The 18,765-nt window shown below is 31.3% G+C and overlaps 1 protein-coding gene across 1 annotated transcript in view; it reads left to right on the plus strand.

Moving 5' to 3' along the window:
* Positions 1–2,086: 2,086 nt before the first annotated feature.
* The window catches only part of MAGE, a 47,498-nt gene continuing 30,819 nt past the window's right edge, over positions 2,087–18,765 (plus strand). Inside the window, exons 1-3 of the mRNA XM_067262434.1 lie at positions 2,087–2,286; positions 13,802–13,879; positions 16,789–16,852. Of these exons, the coding sequence (XP_067118535.1) occupies positions 2,233–2,286; positions 13,802–13,879; positions 16,789–16,852 (196 nt within the window). The 5' untranslated portion in view covers positions 2,087–2,232. The remainder of the gene's footprint in view (positions 2,287–13,801; positions 13,880–16,788; positions 16,853–18,765) is intronic.

The following is an 18,765-nucleotide window of genomic DNA, read 5'->3' on the forward strand; positions in this document are numbered from 1 at the left end:
GTGATTAGAATCCTTACAGATTTTTTTGATGATGTGATGACATACACAAATCCTTGCCAGGCTGGTTTGAAAGTTAATCTGATAAAGGTCATTTTGCCATACTTAAAAAACTGCCCTGTACTGTGGTGTAAGGCTAACATTGATGGTGCACATTCAAATCACAATACTCGCATGTGCAATATTATAACAGCAAAGTTTGTTAGCCCTTTACTAACCAATTGGACTGGACAATTAAGTCAAACTGTAGAAAAAGTTCTCAGACTGTATCATAAGCCCACTTCTAGAAAAATATTAAAAATCTAATGTAATTAGATGTAAATATTAAGTCTAATTCATATTGTAAATTTCTGATGAGGAGGAAGCTAAGTACATGCAGTTTTCTGCATGTTTGTAAAATTCATTCAAAAACAGTGTACACTTTATTCAATAAATAAATTTTTTTTATGTAATAAACTTCTGCTTTTTCTATAAAGAATTTTATTTATATTCGAGATGTAAACTGAAGCAATGTTACTTTTACCATAGCTATACTTTTAATTTCAACTTTAAAACAATATATGTTGCTTTTGTTCACAATTCTACATACTTCTCCAATATTAATTATAATAAATTCTTACCTTCAATATTACCATATTTCCGCGAAAATTTTTCGAAACTTTTTTACTAATCTAAAAGAATGTGCTTATTTTTGCGAAAAAATAAGCAAATTTTTTCGAAAGGTTATATCGATATTTATTCGTAGTCTTAATTAACAAAAGTAATAATTTTATAACATTTAATACACAGCATTTTAATAAATTATCATATATGGTCCGAAAATGTGAAATTTTTTATAGTAGACACTATAGGTAATCTAGTTTTGCTAAGTTTGCGTACTTTTCGAGTAAAAAAAAATATTTAAATTAACGATTAACTACTGGTATCTTTAAAAATCGAAAAGAGGTCATTAAATAGTATTAGTGTGAAAAAGTTTGTATTTTCCATGCCAATAATACTCGGTTATTATTTCTTCCTAAAAACATCTTATAAAAATAAAGGTGTGAAAAATACTGTATTATTATTTCGCTTTTTTCGAAGCATTCCCTTGCTTTTTTTCACGAATTAGGGAACATCGTTTGCAGCAGCTCATTTCTTGATTGTCAAAAGTTTTCATCATGCATTAATGAGAAAAATATTTAACGCAACGACGTCTCCAAACTCCTCTATACTGAAACGCTGATGATGGATAGTCACCGATCGTCAGCGCCACAAGCGGAGAAAATATCAACTAGCGTCTATACGCTCAGAACAATAGACAGAGAGGGTTGGTGGACGGCCTTACTAGCGAAGCGATCAACTGGCCTTGGTTGAACACTGCTCAACTCGCTCTTACGCTGGTTTTACGACTTGCTCGGGCGTAAAATACCATGGTCACGTGATTAAGAATTTTTACGGCGAGGGTTTTACTCCCGTTTTTACGCTAGTGGAGTCGTGGCCTAAGTATGAGTTTATTAAACATTAACTAAATATCTGGTCAAAAATATGCTTTTTCCGAAATTCGTTAAAATTTTATAAAAAAAAAATTAGTTTATTTTTACTTAAAATTTATTACTTTAAATAAATAAATTATTAATTCTTGCTGTATTCATTAACATTAAGATAATTAAAGGAGCAGAATTAACTATATACAGGGTTCCTACTCAAATTTTTGTTTTAAGTAATTATTGTTTGATAAATCTTTTGAAATAGCAAATTAATAACTATTAAGAATATTACATAGGAAAATTAACATTTTGGTAAGATCATTTGTTGCATAATTCGTTGCAATCTACTTTGCAGATAAAATGAGTTTTCTCGACAGTAAATTACAGTTTATGCATGTATTTTGAGTCTTGCGATCCTTATTTTCCTTATTGAGTCTTAAACATTTATTTTGTGATTAAAGTTATTGCCAGAAAAGTACGAATTGTGATTTTTTTATTTTATCGTCAAATCTCGGGTTATTAAAAAGAAATTTTTGTTGCGTTGGCTACTTTTCGGCTACTTTTTGAAAATTTTTGTCTACAAAAACGAAAAACATCTGGCAGCTCTGATTTTGTTATATGTCAATTTCGATCATAATATAAACACGTGCATTTCTTTTTCTCTGTGATATCTCCATATTAAACTGTGGAAGAAGAAGAAGAATTTCTCTGTGATTAAGGCATTTAAGAACATCCATTTAGGCAAAAATTAGAGTAAATAGTAATAATTATGTCTAAAAGCCAAAACAGAGGTCCAAAAAGAAAGACATCTAAGCCAGATTCTGTAAGTATTGTTCTTTAGTTATTTTTGCATCAGTTAATAAATGAGTCGGTTTTTGTCAATGAACTCAAAATAATTTAACAATTAATGATATAATAATATACTGTAAAGAGCTATTTTTGCATGATGTAGTGAGTTGTGCAATATATGAAAACATGTTTCTTGTAGGATAGAACATGTATTGAATCTAGATTTAACTTGAGAGAAAGAAAAGGAAATTTTGTGATAACATGCAAAAAATGTTCACTTTATTTTGTATACTTAGATGTATAAGGTACAGAAAAGACTGTATGAAAAGAAAGATCTCTATTTTTTTTCTTCATTCTAAATCCTGTTTGTTATACAAATTGTTTTAAAGATAAAAAGAAGAGTTTAAACTTTCTTTTACAAACTTTCCTAAATTAAGCACTCATATTTGCTCTACATATTTTTATAAGGAATGCTTTATCTATCATTTACCAAGCGGTGAATTTTACAATTTGTTATTTATTATTAATTTAAATATGAATTTAAATTAATAATAAAAAACCAAAATGAGGAAAGAATGATGTAAATCTGGGAAGTGAAGAGTGTATTTTTTTTTAAATCTATAACAATTTATTTCTGTTTACAATAAATTAAAAATTTATATAATAGCATTATTTTATGTCAATATCTGATACTTAAAAGTCCATTTGCAATTATGATTTAAACATTGGATTTGCTTAATTGTAAAAATCATTTTTAATTATTAAATTTGAGAAAGTAACACAAGGTATAAATTCTTATGTAAAATATTCTAAAGTATAGGAAATAAGAAATGAATAATTATTAAATAATGAAAATTATATTTACTTTTTAAATACAAGAGTTACAATTTGTGAGAATTTAGATACTTATTCCTTTAACTTATATGAAGTTTTTTTATAACTGTAACATAAATCATATAATGATACTGTGTTTCCCTGAAAATAAGACTGGGTCTTATATTAATTTTTGCTCCAAAAGATGCATTAGGTCTTATTTTCAGGGATGTCTTGTCCAAAGTTACTCACTTTAGTATTTATGAAAAATTAATTATAATTTATGTTATCATTTATTTTAAGTATTAATGTTAATAATAATATTTTATAATTCTGTATGTTCGTCATGGGTTGCAATGGATGTATTAAATACAATCATCTAGCTCAGCGGTTCCCAACCTTTTTACATTAGCGTACTCCGTGAAATGTCATTTCTCTAGATTGTACCCCTCATTTAAGAAATTTAGTGAGAAATCGTATTGTTAATTTTATATGTTGTAACTTTAAATTAAAAGAAAAAGCTAATTTATAATGTTGATAAAGAGAATATATTTATGTTCATACATTTAAAAATCAATACATTTACAATACAAATATAATAACAAATATAAAAATTATAATAAAAATAAAATTGCACAAAAAAACTAACTTGAAAGTATTTAATTTCGTATTAAAGGAGTTCAGTGCGAGCCTTGTCCTTGTTTTTTCCCACATAATTTTTTAATGTCAGGTTCGACTGATGCGAGGTATAATCTCAAATCTTTAACTGCCTTCAGCTTATTGCAATACTTATTTTTAATATATAGAGAGGAAGAAAAAGCTCCTTCCTCTTAACCTCACTAATAAAATATACTTTTTATAAACAAAAAAATACTTTTTTCAAACAACACGTGGTGATATTGTTGAGAGATAATAATAATAACGGTAGCATACCCCACCATCAAAAGTCCATAGCATAATCACTAATCACGTATAATGGTATCCTCACTACTATTTATCAACTGCGCAACATTTATTTATCTATTGCATTGATCAATCGGCAGCATAAGTTTTTATTTCTACTTTGGCATTTTGAAATGTATAATAAAGTTTGTGATTGTTGCAAGCAGAGCCATAACTAGGGTATGGCCAACATAGCTTCCGCCATAGGTGCCCATTTAATAAAGGCACCAACAAGAAATTTTGGAATAATATGTATTCGAAATTAATAACAAAAAAACTTCTATAATTATATTTATATAGTATTTATTATCTGTAATTTCAACAAACATATATTTCAGAAATAAACCACCATTTTTATTTTTATTTAACAACAAAAATTAAAAAGGCACGCCATTTTTATTCTTGGCCATAGGCATCCAAAATTCTAGTTACGGCATGTTGCAAGGAATATTTTTACCTAATAATTTTTTAATACTATTAATTTGTGATACATAATATATTATTTCTTCTGCCATAATAACTAACTTTTTTCTGTACCCCTAAACAATCTATCGCATACCCTTAAGGGTACGTGTACAGTCCCGACCATAATTCTAGTCTATCAGTCGATCGACAGCGCAGCTCCGGAAATTGATCACTTGATAAGCCAGGACGTCCTACCTGTTAGCAAAGGCGTCTCAGGTGGACTGACCCGATTTGCGCCGTAATAGGGGTGAGGAAATCGAGCTGGAGGGACTAATTGTGCAGTCAAGCGTGCTGCAGGTTGACATTACTAATCGCTCATCGCTTGCCTAATGCTGGGTTCGAACCATCGGTCGTTTGTTTTTTTTATTGTAAATTTCCGCCATCGATTAGCAGAAATTATGATTTTATCTGTTATTTTTATACTTTTCTTTCTTTATAACGTTTTTTTACGTTTATTTTCCTGTAATTTGAGACGATACAGCTTTAAAATAAACAGATCACGTTTCACTTGCCAATAGACTATCTTTATTGACATCGGTTTCTTTGTAATCGGAGAGGAATAGATCCTGGGTCAATTACAAGCGTGTATTGCTTTTGTAGTAATCTGAGTAGAGCGGGGGAAGTCACTTAATAAACTGCCAAGTGTTTTATTACCCTTTAAACAACTCCTTCCCACTTGTTATTCTTAGTAATCGGAGAGGGGTAGATCGTGTGTCAAGGTCAGTAAAAGTTTATTACTTTAGCAACAGGGTGTCATATGAGCTGCCACCCACTCCCCACTCTTAATGACAACAACGCGCTAAGTGTATTATTACTATGTAAACAAAAACTCCTTTCCCTGTCAGAAGTGGGTCAGATGTCAAGGCTACTGTTTGATTGTATTGAACAGAATGCTGTCCTTGATATTTACGAATCATTTTGTCAGAACTGTTTACTTTTAATACCTTTCTTGTAATTTATTTCCGTTTCGGTTATAAAATTGTTTTTATCATGTTTTAAATCTGCGCGTTTTATAATACGCTTGTATAAAGTAACGAATTAAAATTGAAATGCACATTTCATTGTTTCATAAAATATTTATTGATTATACAGAGTTGAAGTTTGCAAAAATGTTTCCATATCTCTACATCTTCGTTATTACATATATATGAATAAAATATATTGCCATTTTATAAACAGATCTTATTGAATTCAATTTGTTTTATTTTATTGTATTTATATTCGTATTGTATTCGAATTCACCATTTTATAATTTGTAAATATGCACGTATCACATTATATTTCATTCGTTTAATTCTATACTACTTACGTAAAAGCTATTTTTATATCTTTTAATTTCCTTTTATATGTTTTTAATTAGTTTTTTAAGCTAATGCGACCTAATCTACGAATGGCAGCTTCCCACGCATCACATAGAATTCTACGGGAAAGCCATCATTGCAGGCGTAAAGTTGCCTCTGTAAAGTTGTTTATCCGGGTAACATGCCGATCAGGTGTTATTTGCAGTCATGGGTTCATAATGCGTATTAGCATAATGTGTTGCATTTATCAGAAAATTCGAGGTAAAAACCTTCAGTAATTAAAAGGAGACATACACAGTAAATAAGGACACATTTTCTTCTATATTATTTATGTCTGTTTCCCCGAAATTAAATTCAATTGTCAAGGGAAGCGACAGTATATAAAGCCTTTGCTGAAGTGCTGGATTAATTCATCGAACATGCCGAAACCTCTGGCAAAAGAGATTCGACAGTTAATTGTGCAACATCATAACGATGGAAAAACTATACAAGAGATTGCGGAAAGCCTCCGAATCTCAACGAGGTCCGTTTCTAGAATTGTAAAATTACGTCAGGAGACTGGTTCTGTGTCCCCTGGACGATCATCCGGCAGACCGCGCCTGACGACTCTGCTCAGGACGAGCAGATCAAGGCAGAAGGTCAGGCAAATCCATTCGCCACCGCCTCTACTCACAAGTCGGCGTTGGGATTACAAGTATCTGTGAACACCGTCAAGCGAAGGTAAGTAACATTTGTAGTATAATAATCCAACCTTCCAACGAAATATATTTCTATCGATATGATGAACTGCCAGACATTTATGTTAACGTGCTCTTGTGTATACAGAAATGTAGGAAGCAGGATAATACATATGTTTTATTTTATTTATAGGTTGCGAGAAGCAAACCTGTTTGGGCAGATTGCTGCTAAGAAGCAAACATTGAGTATAACCAACCAAATGGACAGAGTTGGGTTTGCCCAACAATATGGGCAATGGACTAAGGCGGACTGGGCAAAGGTCATCTTTTCGGATGAAGCAGTTTTCTGCTCTTGTAGCAGTGGGCCGGTTTTGGTTCGGCGGCCACCAGCCACTCGCCATGATCCTAAATATGTGTGGCCCACTCAAAGAAGTGGGCGTTTTTCGCTAGGTGAGTGTTTTTAATGTGGTGTTTTCGTGTATATATGTCATTACCTCTTTAAACATGACAACTTATCTGCTTTTTTTGTTTACAGCCGTCTGGGGATGGATGAGTGATGCGGGTCCCGGGGAGTTGGTTCGCATAGACGGTAACCTCACCGCCGTGCAGTATATCGAGATCTTGGATCAGGTATTACTGCCGACGGTGAGGGCCGTCTATGGCGATGAGCGTTTTTTTTTCGTTCAGGACCGCTCCCCGGTCCACACATCACGAATCGTCTCAAGCTGGTTAGACGACCATCCGCAAGTAGTGGATCTGGGATGGCCGGGGAGAGGGGCGGACCTCAACTCAATCGAACATCTTTGGGCCAAGCTCAAAGACGAACCCATTCAGGCTGCCAATCCCAACGACCTTTGGGACATTGTCTCTGGTCGTTGGGAGAAGCTTCGCGAGGGCATGCTTTGCCACACTCTTGTGGAAAGCATGCCCGAGCGACTGAATGAGGTCGTCGAAAGAGTTGGATTGTGGTCGAGGTTCTAAACCTCTCCCCTCCATCTGCGTTTTGTTTTGATGTTAGCGGATGCTAACATAGTTATGTTTTGTTTTGCTATGTTTTGTTAACGAGCCATCAAGGCCGTGATTAATTGCTATGTTTTGTTAACGAGCCATCAAGCGTGTTTTGCTATGTTTTGTTAACGAGCCATCAAGGCCGTGATTAATTGCTATGTTTTGTTAACGAGCCATCAAGGCCGTGATTAATTGCTATGTTTTGTTAACAAGTTGTTTGTAACTAGAGTTAATAAATGTATTTACTCATTTCTAATCTGAGTGTTTTGCACACAAGTCATAAAATTGTTGCACAATTAAATGTTATAATAGTTATTATAACTGTTACTTGATATTAATGTGCATTGCTGGCAGATTGGTCGCTTACATATATTTGTGACCTCTGATTGGCGATTCTGATATAGGTCGGTAATGATTTACGGCCAATACGCTTTATGCAGGGTGTGACCAACAATAATGACCAATCAAGCAATTAGAAGAAGGTGTGGCTAAAACCATTTAACAAATCATGTTCAAGGAAATTTTCCAATGTTTTATTGGATAATAACAAACCAATAAACTTCGTGTTTTGTCTGTCAACTTTCAAAACTTAATCAGTAAGCAATACAGTGGTGAGTTTGCGAAAAGGGGAGGGGAAATAAAATTCAGAAAGAAAAAGCGATTAGGAAAGAAACGTAGATGTGGAAAAAACAAAAGCATGTCACCTTTATAGTTGAACCTGTTTACTTAGAAAAACAAAATTGGAATCTTAAAGAGTGGGTCTTCGAAGCAACACATGAGTCCCAATTTCCTGTCGTTGCTCTCCAATTAATTTCTTTTCTATATCCAGGTAACGGCAGACTAGATCAGTTGTAGAGAAAGGACAATGTTCGATATTCATCAACCGAATTGTAAGAATAAAAGTTTCATTACCTGGTTTGACATTCGTAGCATTACAAATCGTGTGTTTGTCGAGTCAACTCAGAACCCGAAAATTGATGATGACGATAATGCGATGTATCGCTCTCAATTATGCCATTTAGAATAAATATTGTCATTGTAGTTCAAAACATCTTCAGATTGTTTCCAATATGTTAACTTCTTCATTAGAAGGCTTCTATCGAAATCGTGCTCGGAAAAATGTATAGCTTTGTTAAAATAAAAAAGTATTCATTAAAAATTTAAACAAGTGTGTATATTTATTTTCTTTTAAAATGTCGAAAAGGATTCCTGATCGGTATGTTACCCAGATAAACAACTTTACAGAGGCAACTTTACGCCTGCAATGATGGCTTTCCCGTAGAATTCTATGTGATGCGTGGGAAGCTGCCATTCGTAGATTAGGTCGCATTAGCTTAAAAAACTAATTAAAAACATATAAAAGGAAATTAAAAGATATAAAAATAGCTTTTACGTAAGTAGTATAGAATTAAACGAATGAAATATAATGTGATACGTGCATATTTACAAATTATAAAATGGTGAATTCGAATACAATACGAATATAAATACAATAAAATAAAACAAATTGAATTCAATAAGATCTGTTTATAAAATGGCAATATATTTTATTCATATATATGTAATAACGAAGATGTAGAGATATGGAAACATTTTTGCAAACTTCAACTCTGTATAATCAATAAATATTTTATGAAACAATGAAATGTGCATTTCAATTTTAATTCGTTACTTTATACAAGCGTATTATAAAACGCGCAGATTTAAAACATGATAAAAACAATTTTATAACCGAAACGGAAATAAATTACAAGAAAGGTATTAAAAGTAAACAGTTCTGACAAAATGATTCGTAAATATCAAGGACAGCATTCTGTTCAATACAATCAAACAGTAGCCTTGACATCTGACCCACTTCTGACAGGGAAAGGAGTTTTTGTTTACATAGTAATAATACACTTAGCACGTTGTTGTCATTAAGAGTGGGGAGTGGGTGGCAGCTCATATGACACCCTGTTGCTAAAGTAATAAACTTTTACTGACCTTGACACACGATCTACCCCTCTCCGATTACTAAGAATAACAAGTGAGAAGGAGTTGTTTAAAGGGTAATAAAACACTTGGCAGTTTATTAAGTGACTTCCCCCGCTCTACTCAGATTACTACAAAAGCAATACACGCTTGTAATTGACCCAGGATCTATTCCTCTCCGATTACAAAGAAACCGATGTCAATAAAGATAGTCTATTGGCAAGTGAAACGTGATCTGTTTATTTTAAAGCTGTATCGTCTCAAATTACAGGAAAATAAACGTAAAAAAACGTTATAAAGAAAGAAAAGTATAAAAATAACAGATAAAATCATAATTTCTGCTAATCGATGGCGGAAATTTACAATAAAAAAAACAAACGACCGATGGTTCGAACCCAGCATTAGGCAAGCGATGAGCGATTAGTAATGTCAACCTGCAGCACGCTTGACTGCACAATTAGTCCCTCCAGCTCGATTTCCTCACCCCTATTACGGCGCAAATCGGGTCAGTCCACCTGAGACGCCTTTGCTAACAGGTAGGACGTCCTGGCTTATCAAGTGATCAATTTCCGGAGCTGCGCTGTCGATCGACTGATAGACTAGAATTATGGTCGGGACTGTACCACGGGTTGGGAACTGCTGATCTAGCTGATGATCGTAACTGGGGCTATTTTAGGATGGGACTTGTATTATGATCATCCTGAAAAATATGCTAGGACTTACTGTATATATTAGTATATATATATATTTGTTTAAATGTCTAGAAAATAAATACATGATTATTATTAATTGGAATACTTTTAAATTTTATTATTTTTATAGAAGTTATTTATAAAAAAAAATTTTTCTGTTTCTATCTTATCAATTCTTATTTTAGTAAAAATTCATTCATCTGTCACCTATGGAATCAAAGTGGTGCTGGATTAATAAACATTTTTATATTTTCACAAAATTTAATAAGTTATATGCAATCTAAACATTGCAGATATTGCAGTACAAATATGACCTGACACAAAAAGTGCTGTATCAAAATTAGTCACTTTTCTCAATCCCATAGTTGCCCTCCTAATGTTACACAGCCACATGTCACCTTTATTTTAATTTCTGCCTGATATCTTTAGTACATCAAGTGACCAAAAACATTCTAATTTGAAAAATATTAACATGTCAGATTATTTTTGGATAGTTTTGGCTTATTGGCTGTTTTTCAAAAGGTGTTGAACTATTGGATATTTTGGATTATTCTACTGTATAAATTTTATTTTATAAATACAGTAAGTCCTTACTTAATGTTGTCAATAGATTCTTTGGAAAGTGTCATTAAGCAAAATGATGTGTATTGCAAAACCAATTCTACTGTAGGCTAAATCATATAAACAAGTTATAATTCAGTTAATATTATTCTTATTGGATCATGTTTGCAACCTCCAGGAATAATTTTTTATCTCATAGGATCAATTTACTGTTTATAAGAAACTCAATAACAATAATTGTAAATGATTACAGATGTACTAGTATCTTTCCTCAATGACATTATAATGAAACAACATTAAGTAAGGACTTGTTCTATTATAATTGTCAATCTTTATTTTTTACAGATTTGATATTGTTTGTGGTAATTGTAAAAAGTATAAAATTGATGTGGCTTTGTTATATCTATCGGTGCCATATTTTGAAGCAGTCATGGTTGTCAATGCACTGGTTCTTAGCTCTGGATAGTCTGTGTTACAAGTGTTACATTTATGAGAGGGTCTTTCTCATCACAGAAAACAATTATTTTCAATTTAGTGGTTGTGTATACAGGCAGACTCAGAGAGTGCCAATGGGTTTCCCTCTCTCACCATTTTGGCAGAGCTCATCATGAGGAATATAGAATATAGTATTTTCAATGCTCTTTTGACTGTCTGCTATCTGATAGTGTATTTATGGTATGTAAATGATATCTTGATTGCATGGGATGGCTCCATGGAGGAATTAGACAGCTTTATTAAAATGTTAGCTTTTATATATCCATCTATCAACTTTACTGTGGAAGAATAACTAAATGCCAAATTCTCCTTTTTACATATAAAATTCATAGATTGCCTGAACTGTTATTTTCTGTATACCATAAAAATAACAGAGTGCTACATATTCTCTTTGTCACTGCATTCCAGTCTTTAAATTTTGTAAACTCCTCAATTACAACTCTCCTTCTCCCATCCACCCAGACATTAGTAAACAATTAATTACAACTTATTCATAGGGCAGTATGCAATGCTGGTTATTCTCCTTCCAGGTTTCATTATCTCTATAATTGGGTCAAAAATAAGTTGTTTCCATTGAACCAAGGTTGAATTGAGGGTAGTACAACCCTAATATCATTTTTGGGTCTCATATCATTGATAATAGCACATCTTTTTAGGAATCATTGCTTTACTTTGCCTATAGCCCAACTTACACTATGAAGAGTGTTATGCAATGATCGAGACGTTATCACATGAAATGAAAAATCGGGCATCAAAATTCCGTTACAACATGCACTCTTGGGGAGGAAATTATTTACATTGGAGCTACTGCTAGAATGTTACAGTCCTGTATCTTAGAACATCAAGATGATATTAAAAAACAACATACCAGCAACTGAGTTATCTAAATGGGTACTAGACCAAGGTTATATATTACTTTGGGCACACACTAAATTACTTAAGCAGTGCAATGATAGAAGGGAGTTATTTATATGGGACAACCTCTATATATCTACCATAACACAGTGTAATAAATCTACTATAGAAATCCCACAATTGTGGATAACATTATTCAAACAATTTAATTTGTAATTTTGTGTTTATATATGTACTACAATCATGTACATATTACTAAATTAATTTCTAAAGGTTTTGACATAGATTACAATGCACGTACATAATTTGAAAAGAAAAAAAACATTTAATTTAATTTTATTTTATTCTGTATTCTATTCACATACCTTGGTTAATTTAAAAAAATAAAAGAAAAAGAAAAAAGTCCTTTCAAATAACCAAATGTTTGAAAATTAATTGCATTCAATTCGTTTTTTGCCTGAGGATGGTGGCTGTAAGCTGTTGAAATACTAGCGAGCTTCTTAATTATGCTAATAAATTGTAATTTTAATGCTGCTCCACTGTTGTTAATTGTTTTATTTGATATTGTTTGTAACATTTTCTCAAGTTAAAGATCTATAAATAATCCATTGTGGTTTTTATGAAACTGGAAGTAACAAATTTTTTTTTTACACATCACATGTAATGTCTCTTTTTTACCTATAAAAATTTTACTGTCATTTCTTAAGTTGTTTACTTTTTCACAATAGTTCATATAAATCTGCAATACTAAAATTATCTGAAAACATTTTTCTTTCATTGAATAAAGAATGATTATTTATTGTGATATCGTCACAAAGCCAGGCTGCAATTTTTTGTCACAATGTTTTCTCAATTCTTTTAGTAGTGTCTTACCCAGTACATCATATTTTTCCTGTTAGCAATAGAGTTGTGCCAGTTATCTATCTAACTCTGTTCAGAGGAAAATTTTTGAATTGAAGTAATGTTACTTCTGGTCCAAATTGAAAGTTTGTACATAGTTAATTGGGACTTCCTGTCCCTAAGCTTTACATATCTGGTCTCGACTTTCATCTGCATAAACTTCATGGACAGACTGGCAGACAATAGTGGGGATTTATAGGTCTGCAATTTTTTCAACTTGCAGCCCAACAACATATACTTGTAGGAATTCGTTGTAGAATATGAGCTTTTTCACTGAAACATGTGGTTTTTATAGTATTTTACCAGAGTTTTGAAAATGCCTGTTTGAAAACTTATAAATTAATTTAATTATATCTATTTTATTTTTTAACTTTTTTTAAAATTTGAAATATTACAAGAGTATTTTCATCTAATTTTAAAATATATTATTATTATTAAACAAAGTTTTGAGAAAAATTATATTTCCAGTTGTTCATTGTTCATTGCTTTTTCAAAAATAAATACAGGTACTCCTCACTTTACGACCTCTCTGCTTACGACCAATCGAATTTCGACCTGCAATTTGAGGAATCCCCTTTCTCAGTTTGAGTGTCGATCAGTGGCAAATGGTGACATGCACACTAAGCATACTATAATTGTCTTATAGTACTATAATAGGCTAATAGCATACTATAATAGTTTTTTTATGAATAAATTTGAAGTTTGTTGCATAATTTGTATAATTTTACAATGATCCTATATTCCCGGCGCAAGCTCCTTGCTTATTGACCAATTCACTTAATGATGTAGTCGTCGGAACGGAACTTGGTCATAAAGTGAGGAGTACCTCTATGTGATAAACAGAAAAAAAATATATATTCTTTTTTCAGGATGAAGAATATACCGTTAAATCATCTCAATCATCACAAAGTGTGATTGGAATAAAAGAAGATGAATTACAACATCTTGTAAGTATTTCATATTTTGGATTTATGTTTTGATATTTATTCGCTCAATATTTATATTTTTATATTATGAAAATCATTATATATTGGTATTATTGTAAAAAAAGTAAACTGTAATCAAAAAATTTAATAATAATAATAATAATAATAATTGTTAATGCATTTGTGCATAAAAGAAATGCGTTGTAATAGATGTTCTAAAACCATTTATAACTTTGAAGCTTATAAAAATTAATTTATGAAAGAAAATATATGACAGCACCTATACAATACAAAATTCAAATTTGTGACTGAGTATGATTATCATCAGGTAACTAAATAATGCTGTTTTTTGAAATGAGGAGGAAAAAAGCTTGCTTTTTTTTTTGCTTAAAATAATTTTATTTATCAAAATATTCACCTTCACATTCAATTACATTTTTTCAATGGGAGGACAGTTTGAAACACAAACCACACTGATCCATTTTGGGCCTGTGAAATGAAAGATTCATGGATTTAAAACTGTGCAGTATGATGTGAAACATGGTTTTCCAATGTTGGGATACAGCTCTTTTAAAAACATAATATATATTTAATTCACTGTGAAGATATTTCTGAGTGCTGTCTATTTGGCAGTAATGTGACTCCACCCTTTGGAATTGATTAATGTGACCTTCAATCAGTTTTGATTAGCCTGATCCCTCAATGTAGCTGCATCACATCTACCACCATGATGATCTCTTTGGATCATATTGGTAGTTTCAACTTCAAGTACTATTTGTATTGTTTTCTCACTGATACTTAAAATGTTTATGAATAATACATTAAACATGACTTCAGATGTGCAATCATCTAGCACTGCTAACTTTAAAAATGAAGAAACATCTAAACTTCTTTTCCTTCTGATGGAAGGTAAAAGAAGTTCGTATTTTAATGACGTGATTCTGCTTTACCTGTTGCACATGCTTTCTTTGGCATCTGATTAATGTGTTGCGTAATAAATTCCCTTTGAAGCTGCAAGTCATCTAATTGGTAGAATGCTTTGAATATAGCCTGCCTACATTCCTCACTAAACTTGGCACACTGCCTTCTGTCTTTTTTGTACCACTCAGTATTGCACATTGGACTGAATACTCAGCCCTTCACAGTTTTCTTTGTACTTTCTGAAAAATATTCTGCACCACTGCACTGTAATGCCAGAGCAAGTTTCTTTTTGTTTACCCTTGTAATTTTCTCTTAGTCATATTCCCATAGGACATAAGAAAATCTTCCAGCACAGAAGAATGAGCATTGTAAACACGAACTGAAAACCTCTTTTTTGTATAGTGTTTATGGTGTCTCTTGCAAAATGTCTATAAGTCACAATATTTCATCAGATATTTGAGAAATGCCCAATGTTTATCGTTCCATAGAATGGAAACAGTGTTACATAAAGATACACTGCACCATCACAACACAAAAGACCTAGGTTTATATTTAAAGGTGTATATAACTCATTTTGGTGAAATTTTGAGATACGCCTTTATGTATTTTCACCAAAATATGATTTGATGATTACAGTGTGTTTGACATTAATTATTCATGGATACTGAAGAATTTTCTATTTAATATTTATGGGAAGATCAATTTACAAGTTTTCATTGGCATCTGTCTTCAGATACTGGAAAGTATACATTGTATGTTGTAAACTGACTTTCAAAACAATGAAAAACATTTACAGTCTAAAGGTGGACTGAAGGAAATCTTTATTTGGGTTAATAATATTACTTGCCAATTACAGATCAAAGATATATAGGGATAAGATGTAACAATGCATGATTGTAGTTATGTCATACTTAGAGCCGCTGCAAACTACAGGAAGTGAGAGGTAGCGTACGCTCAGTCACGCTCCCAAGCCCCGCCTTTTTCTGCTAGATAAGCTACTCGGGCACAAAGCAGCCGCAAACTACACAACATTTGCTCACATAACGTAGTCCACATGACGTGGATTTCCACAGATGTGGATTGGCTATAGAACAAAGATTTTATTATAACCTATACTTGTACTCAGTCAGTTTTTGTTCCGAACTTTGAAACAGCGTGGGAAAAATATGTCTACTAGTTAAGCCTAACTAGACTTAAGCCTATTTATAAATAACTATTTACTATTTTAATATACAACGTTTATACCATTTTCTTTTCAGTACTGAATGTATTAATCATGTAATTTACATACATCAATAAAATTCTATTATTTCTTTTTGACATGTGGCATGTTTATGTAGTCATCCATTTTCCCCTGCTTTCTCTTGCTAGCGTAATGCTCTCGTTGTTGAATTTTGTGAACAGCAAGAGTACTCTCGTATCGCTGCTCTAGCAAAGGAAAAACCACGTGAGCAAGAAGAGAGGGGCGGAGCCTTTGATGTCATCTGTCGTGCTAGGGCATGTTTGCTAGCATTTTGCTCTCGCAAAGTGCTAGTTTGCGGTGGCTCTTAAACATCCATCAAGAGGCAAAAGAGATCTTTCCAGCATTGCACAAGTGTATACATATGGTGCATGCTTGTTATAGTACTGAAATAACCAAAGGGAATCAATTTAAGACAATTTTGCATAACATACATATGATCTCTAACAGTAAAAGATAAAGACCATATTTCAGAAATTATAATACAACCACTCACAACTGAATAAACTTGATAAAAACAGCAACAGAAAAAAAATAGCAGAAAAAAGTAAGAGCTAACATTTTTGCCCAGTATTAAATGAGGAAGGCAGCACTTGAATGTCTGATTCATGTTTTCACAATGAAAACGTCAGCCGCAACCTCTCTACTATAATACTTTAAAAACAGTTGTTTTTAAGTTTTGCAATTGATTCTGTTCCATAATTATATATTTTTCTTATTCTTAACTTTGTTATATTATGTTTATTATAGAGTTTTTTTAATTTTAAAGGTAAATGACACAGTATATTATTTATTGATTGCTGACCAGAAGAAACAAGTGATTAAAAAAGCAGGCAAGTTCATTTTTATTATTGAATATTACATAAATTCTATTTAAAAATAAACATTTTAAAATAAAGAAATTTTAGTCTAATTGAACCACTAATGTAGATGTTGATATAAAAGTTTTCAGCATAAAATATAGACTTGAATTATAATGATTTTTGTATATTAATACTACAATATGGTATTGGAAACAAATACTGGCCATTATAATTTGTTATTAAATAAAATAATGAAAGTAAAGATTAAATGAAAATTTCTATAATCATTTTAAAATCTTATGAGAAACCAATACATTTTGTATTGAAATTTTAGAAATAAAAAATTTGTATTGGTCAAAAATGTAAATTTATAGAAAACATCAAAATTTAAGTATATAATATGTATCAAAATATATTTTAAAAGGTTATTTTCAGCCAAATCATTTGTATAAAGTATGGCAAATTACTTTGATGGTAAATATTTTGTTATAAAACTCATGAATAGATAGGTTGTAATCACTAAATATTTACTAGCAAGATTTATGTTTTAATTCATCTAATTATAATGATTTACAAGATGTGATTGATTTATTATGAAACAATGACATTTTAATGAAAGTTTCTTAGTTACTGAGTGAAAACTTAGTGGAAAATATTTCTGTTCACTTTTCAAGAAATTAGAAATAAAAGTTTGTCAGAAGATTTAGTCATGTTTCTGCAAGCCAAGTTATTGAAGTAAATTCTAAAAGTTGTTTCTTAATTATTTTTGGCTTTTATTTTAAATGTGTGTGTATATGAGGCAAATTCAATAAATAAAGTTAGTAACACTGCTAAAGAAAAATAACATAATGTACAAGGTTGAGACTAATAACATTGAAAGAGCAGAGATGCTTTTATCATTTTGCCACTTGAAATCAAATAAAATTTTGCCACCTTTTCCTTACATTAAATGTGAATTTATAACTTCTGTATATGAATTTTCACTAAATGTTTTTATTTCCAACCAATTTATTGTATCTCATATTCATATAAATAGAATAATACAGGATAAGATAGAATAGAAAACAGAATGATGGATAATTTTTTATAGTAAAAAATCAGATAATTTCATTTAATGAATATTATAATATATACATACTACATATAAACAAACATACTGATAATCTGCAATAAAATTCTATTAGCATTTTTTAAATATTTTAACATAAATATAATAATTTAAATTTTGAACAAATAAATTTTACTCATTAAGTATTGATTGGCTTTCTTTGTCTCTTTCATTGAACAAATTTGCCAATAACTGGATATCTAATTTTTCCATAGTTTCAGCATCTCTGCATAAAACGACTAATGCATTGAGATGATTTCCAATCATATTAGGCATAGGTATCTTTTTATTTTTTTTAAACGTGAAAAAAGAACATCCAATTGTACAATTTGAAGCAGGTATGCACTAAACATTTTCAGAGCTATATCAACTTTAAAATAAATAATGTGCAAATCTTTATTCTATAATCATTGACAAAGTGCAATCAAGCTTTAGGCTTGGCTTCCACATTGAAAACTCCAAGATAAGATTTAAGATGTAATATTTCATTTGTGAATGCATCCACTAAATCATTAGAATATTGTGTTTGCAAAGTCTTAGTTGCTTTAGTTAAAGCATTTAACGACAATCTTTCAATTTGTGTTAAGAACAAGAATTTCTGATTCCTATGAACATGTGCTCGTCTTCTCTTTTGCAATTTGAATATTAATCTGTCAACAATAATGAGAAATTTGTTGATATGAAAATTGTCTCTGCCATTACTACTTCTTTACCTTCAGTACATTTTTTGTAAGGTAACTTTTTTTTTGTTTAGTTCAAATTCATAAGTATTTTTACATTGAAGAAAAAGCCAGAGAAATTTCCAAAGTAATTGAAATTATTTTGAGTTGGACTC

This window comes from Centruroides vittatus, unplaced genomic scaffold (assembly GCF_030686945.1).
Source record: "Centruroides vittatus isolate TY-2023 unplaced genomic scaffold, ASM3068694v2 contig_1476, whole genome shotgun sequence".
NCBI classification, from domain to species: Eukaryota; Metazoa; Arthropoda; class Arachnida; order Scorpiones; family Buthidae; genus Centruroides; species Centruroides vittatus.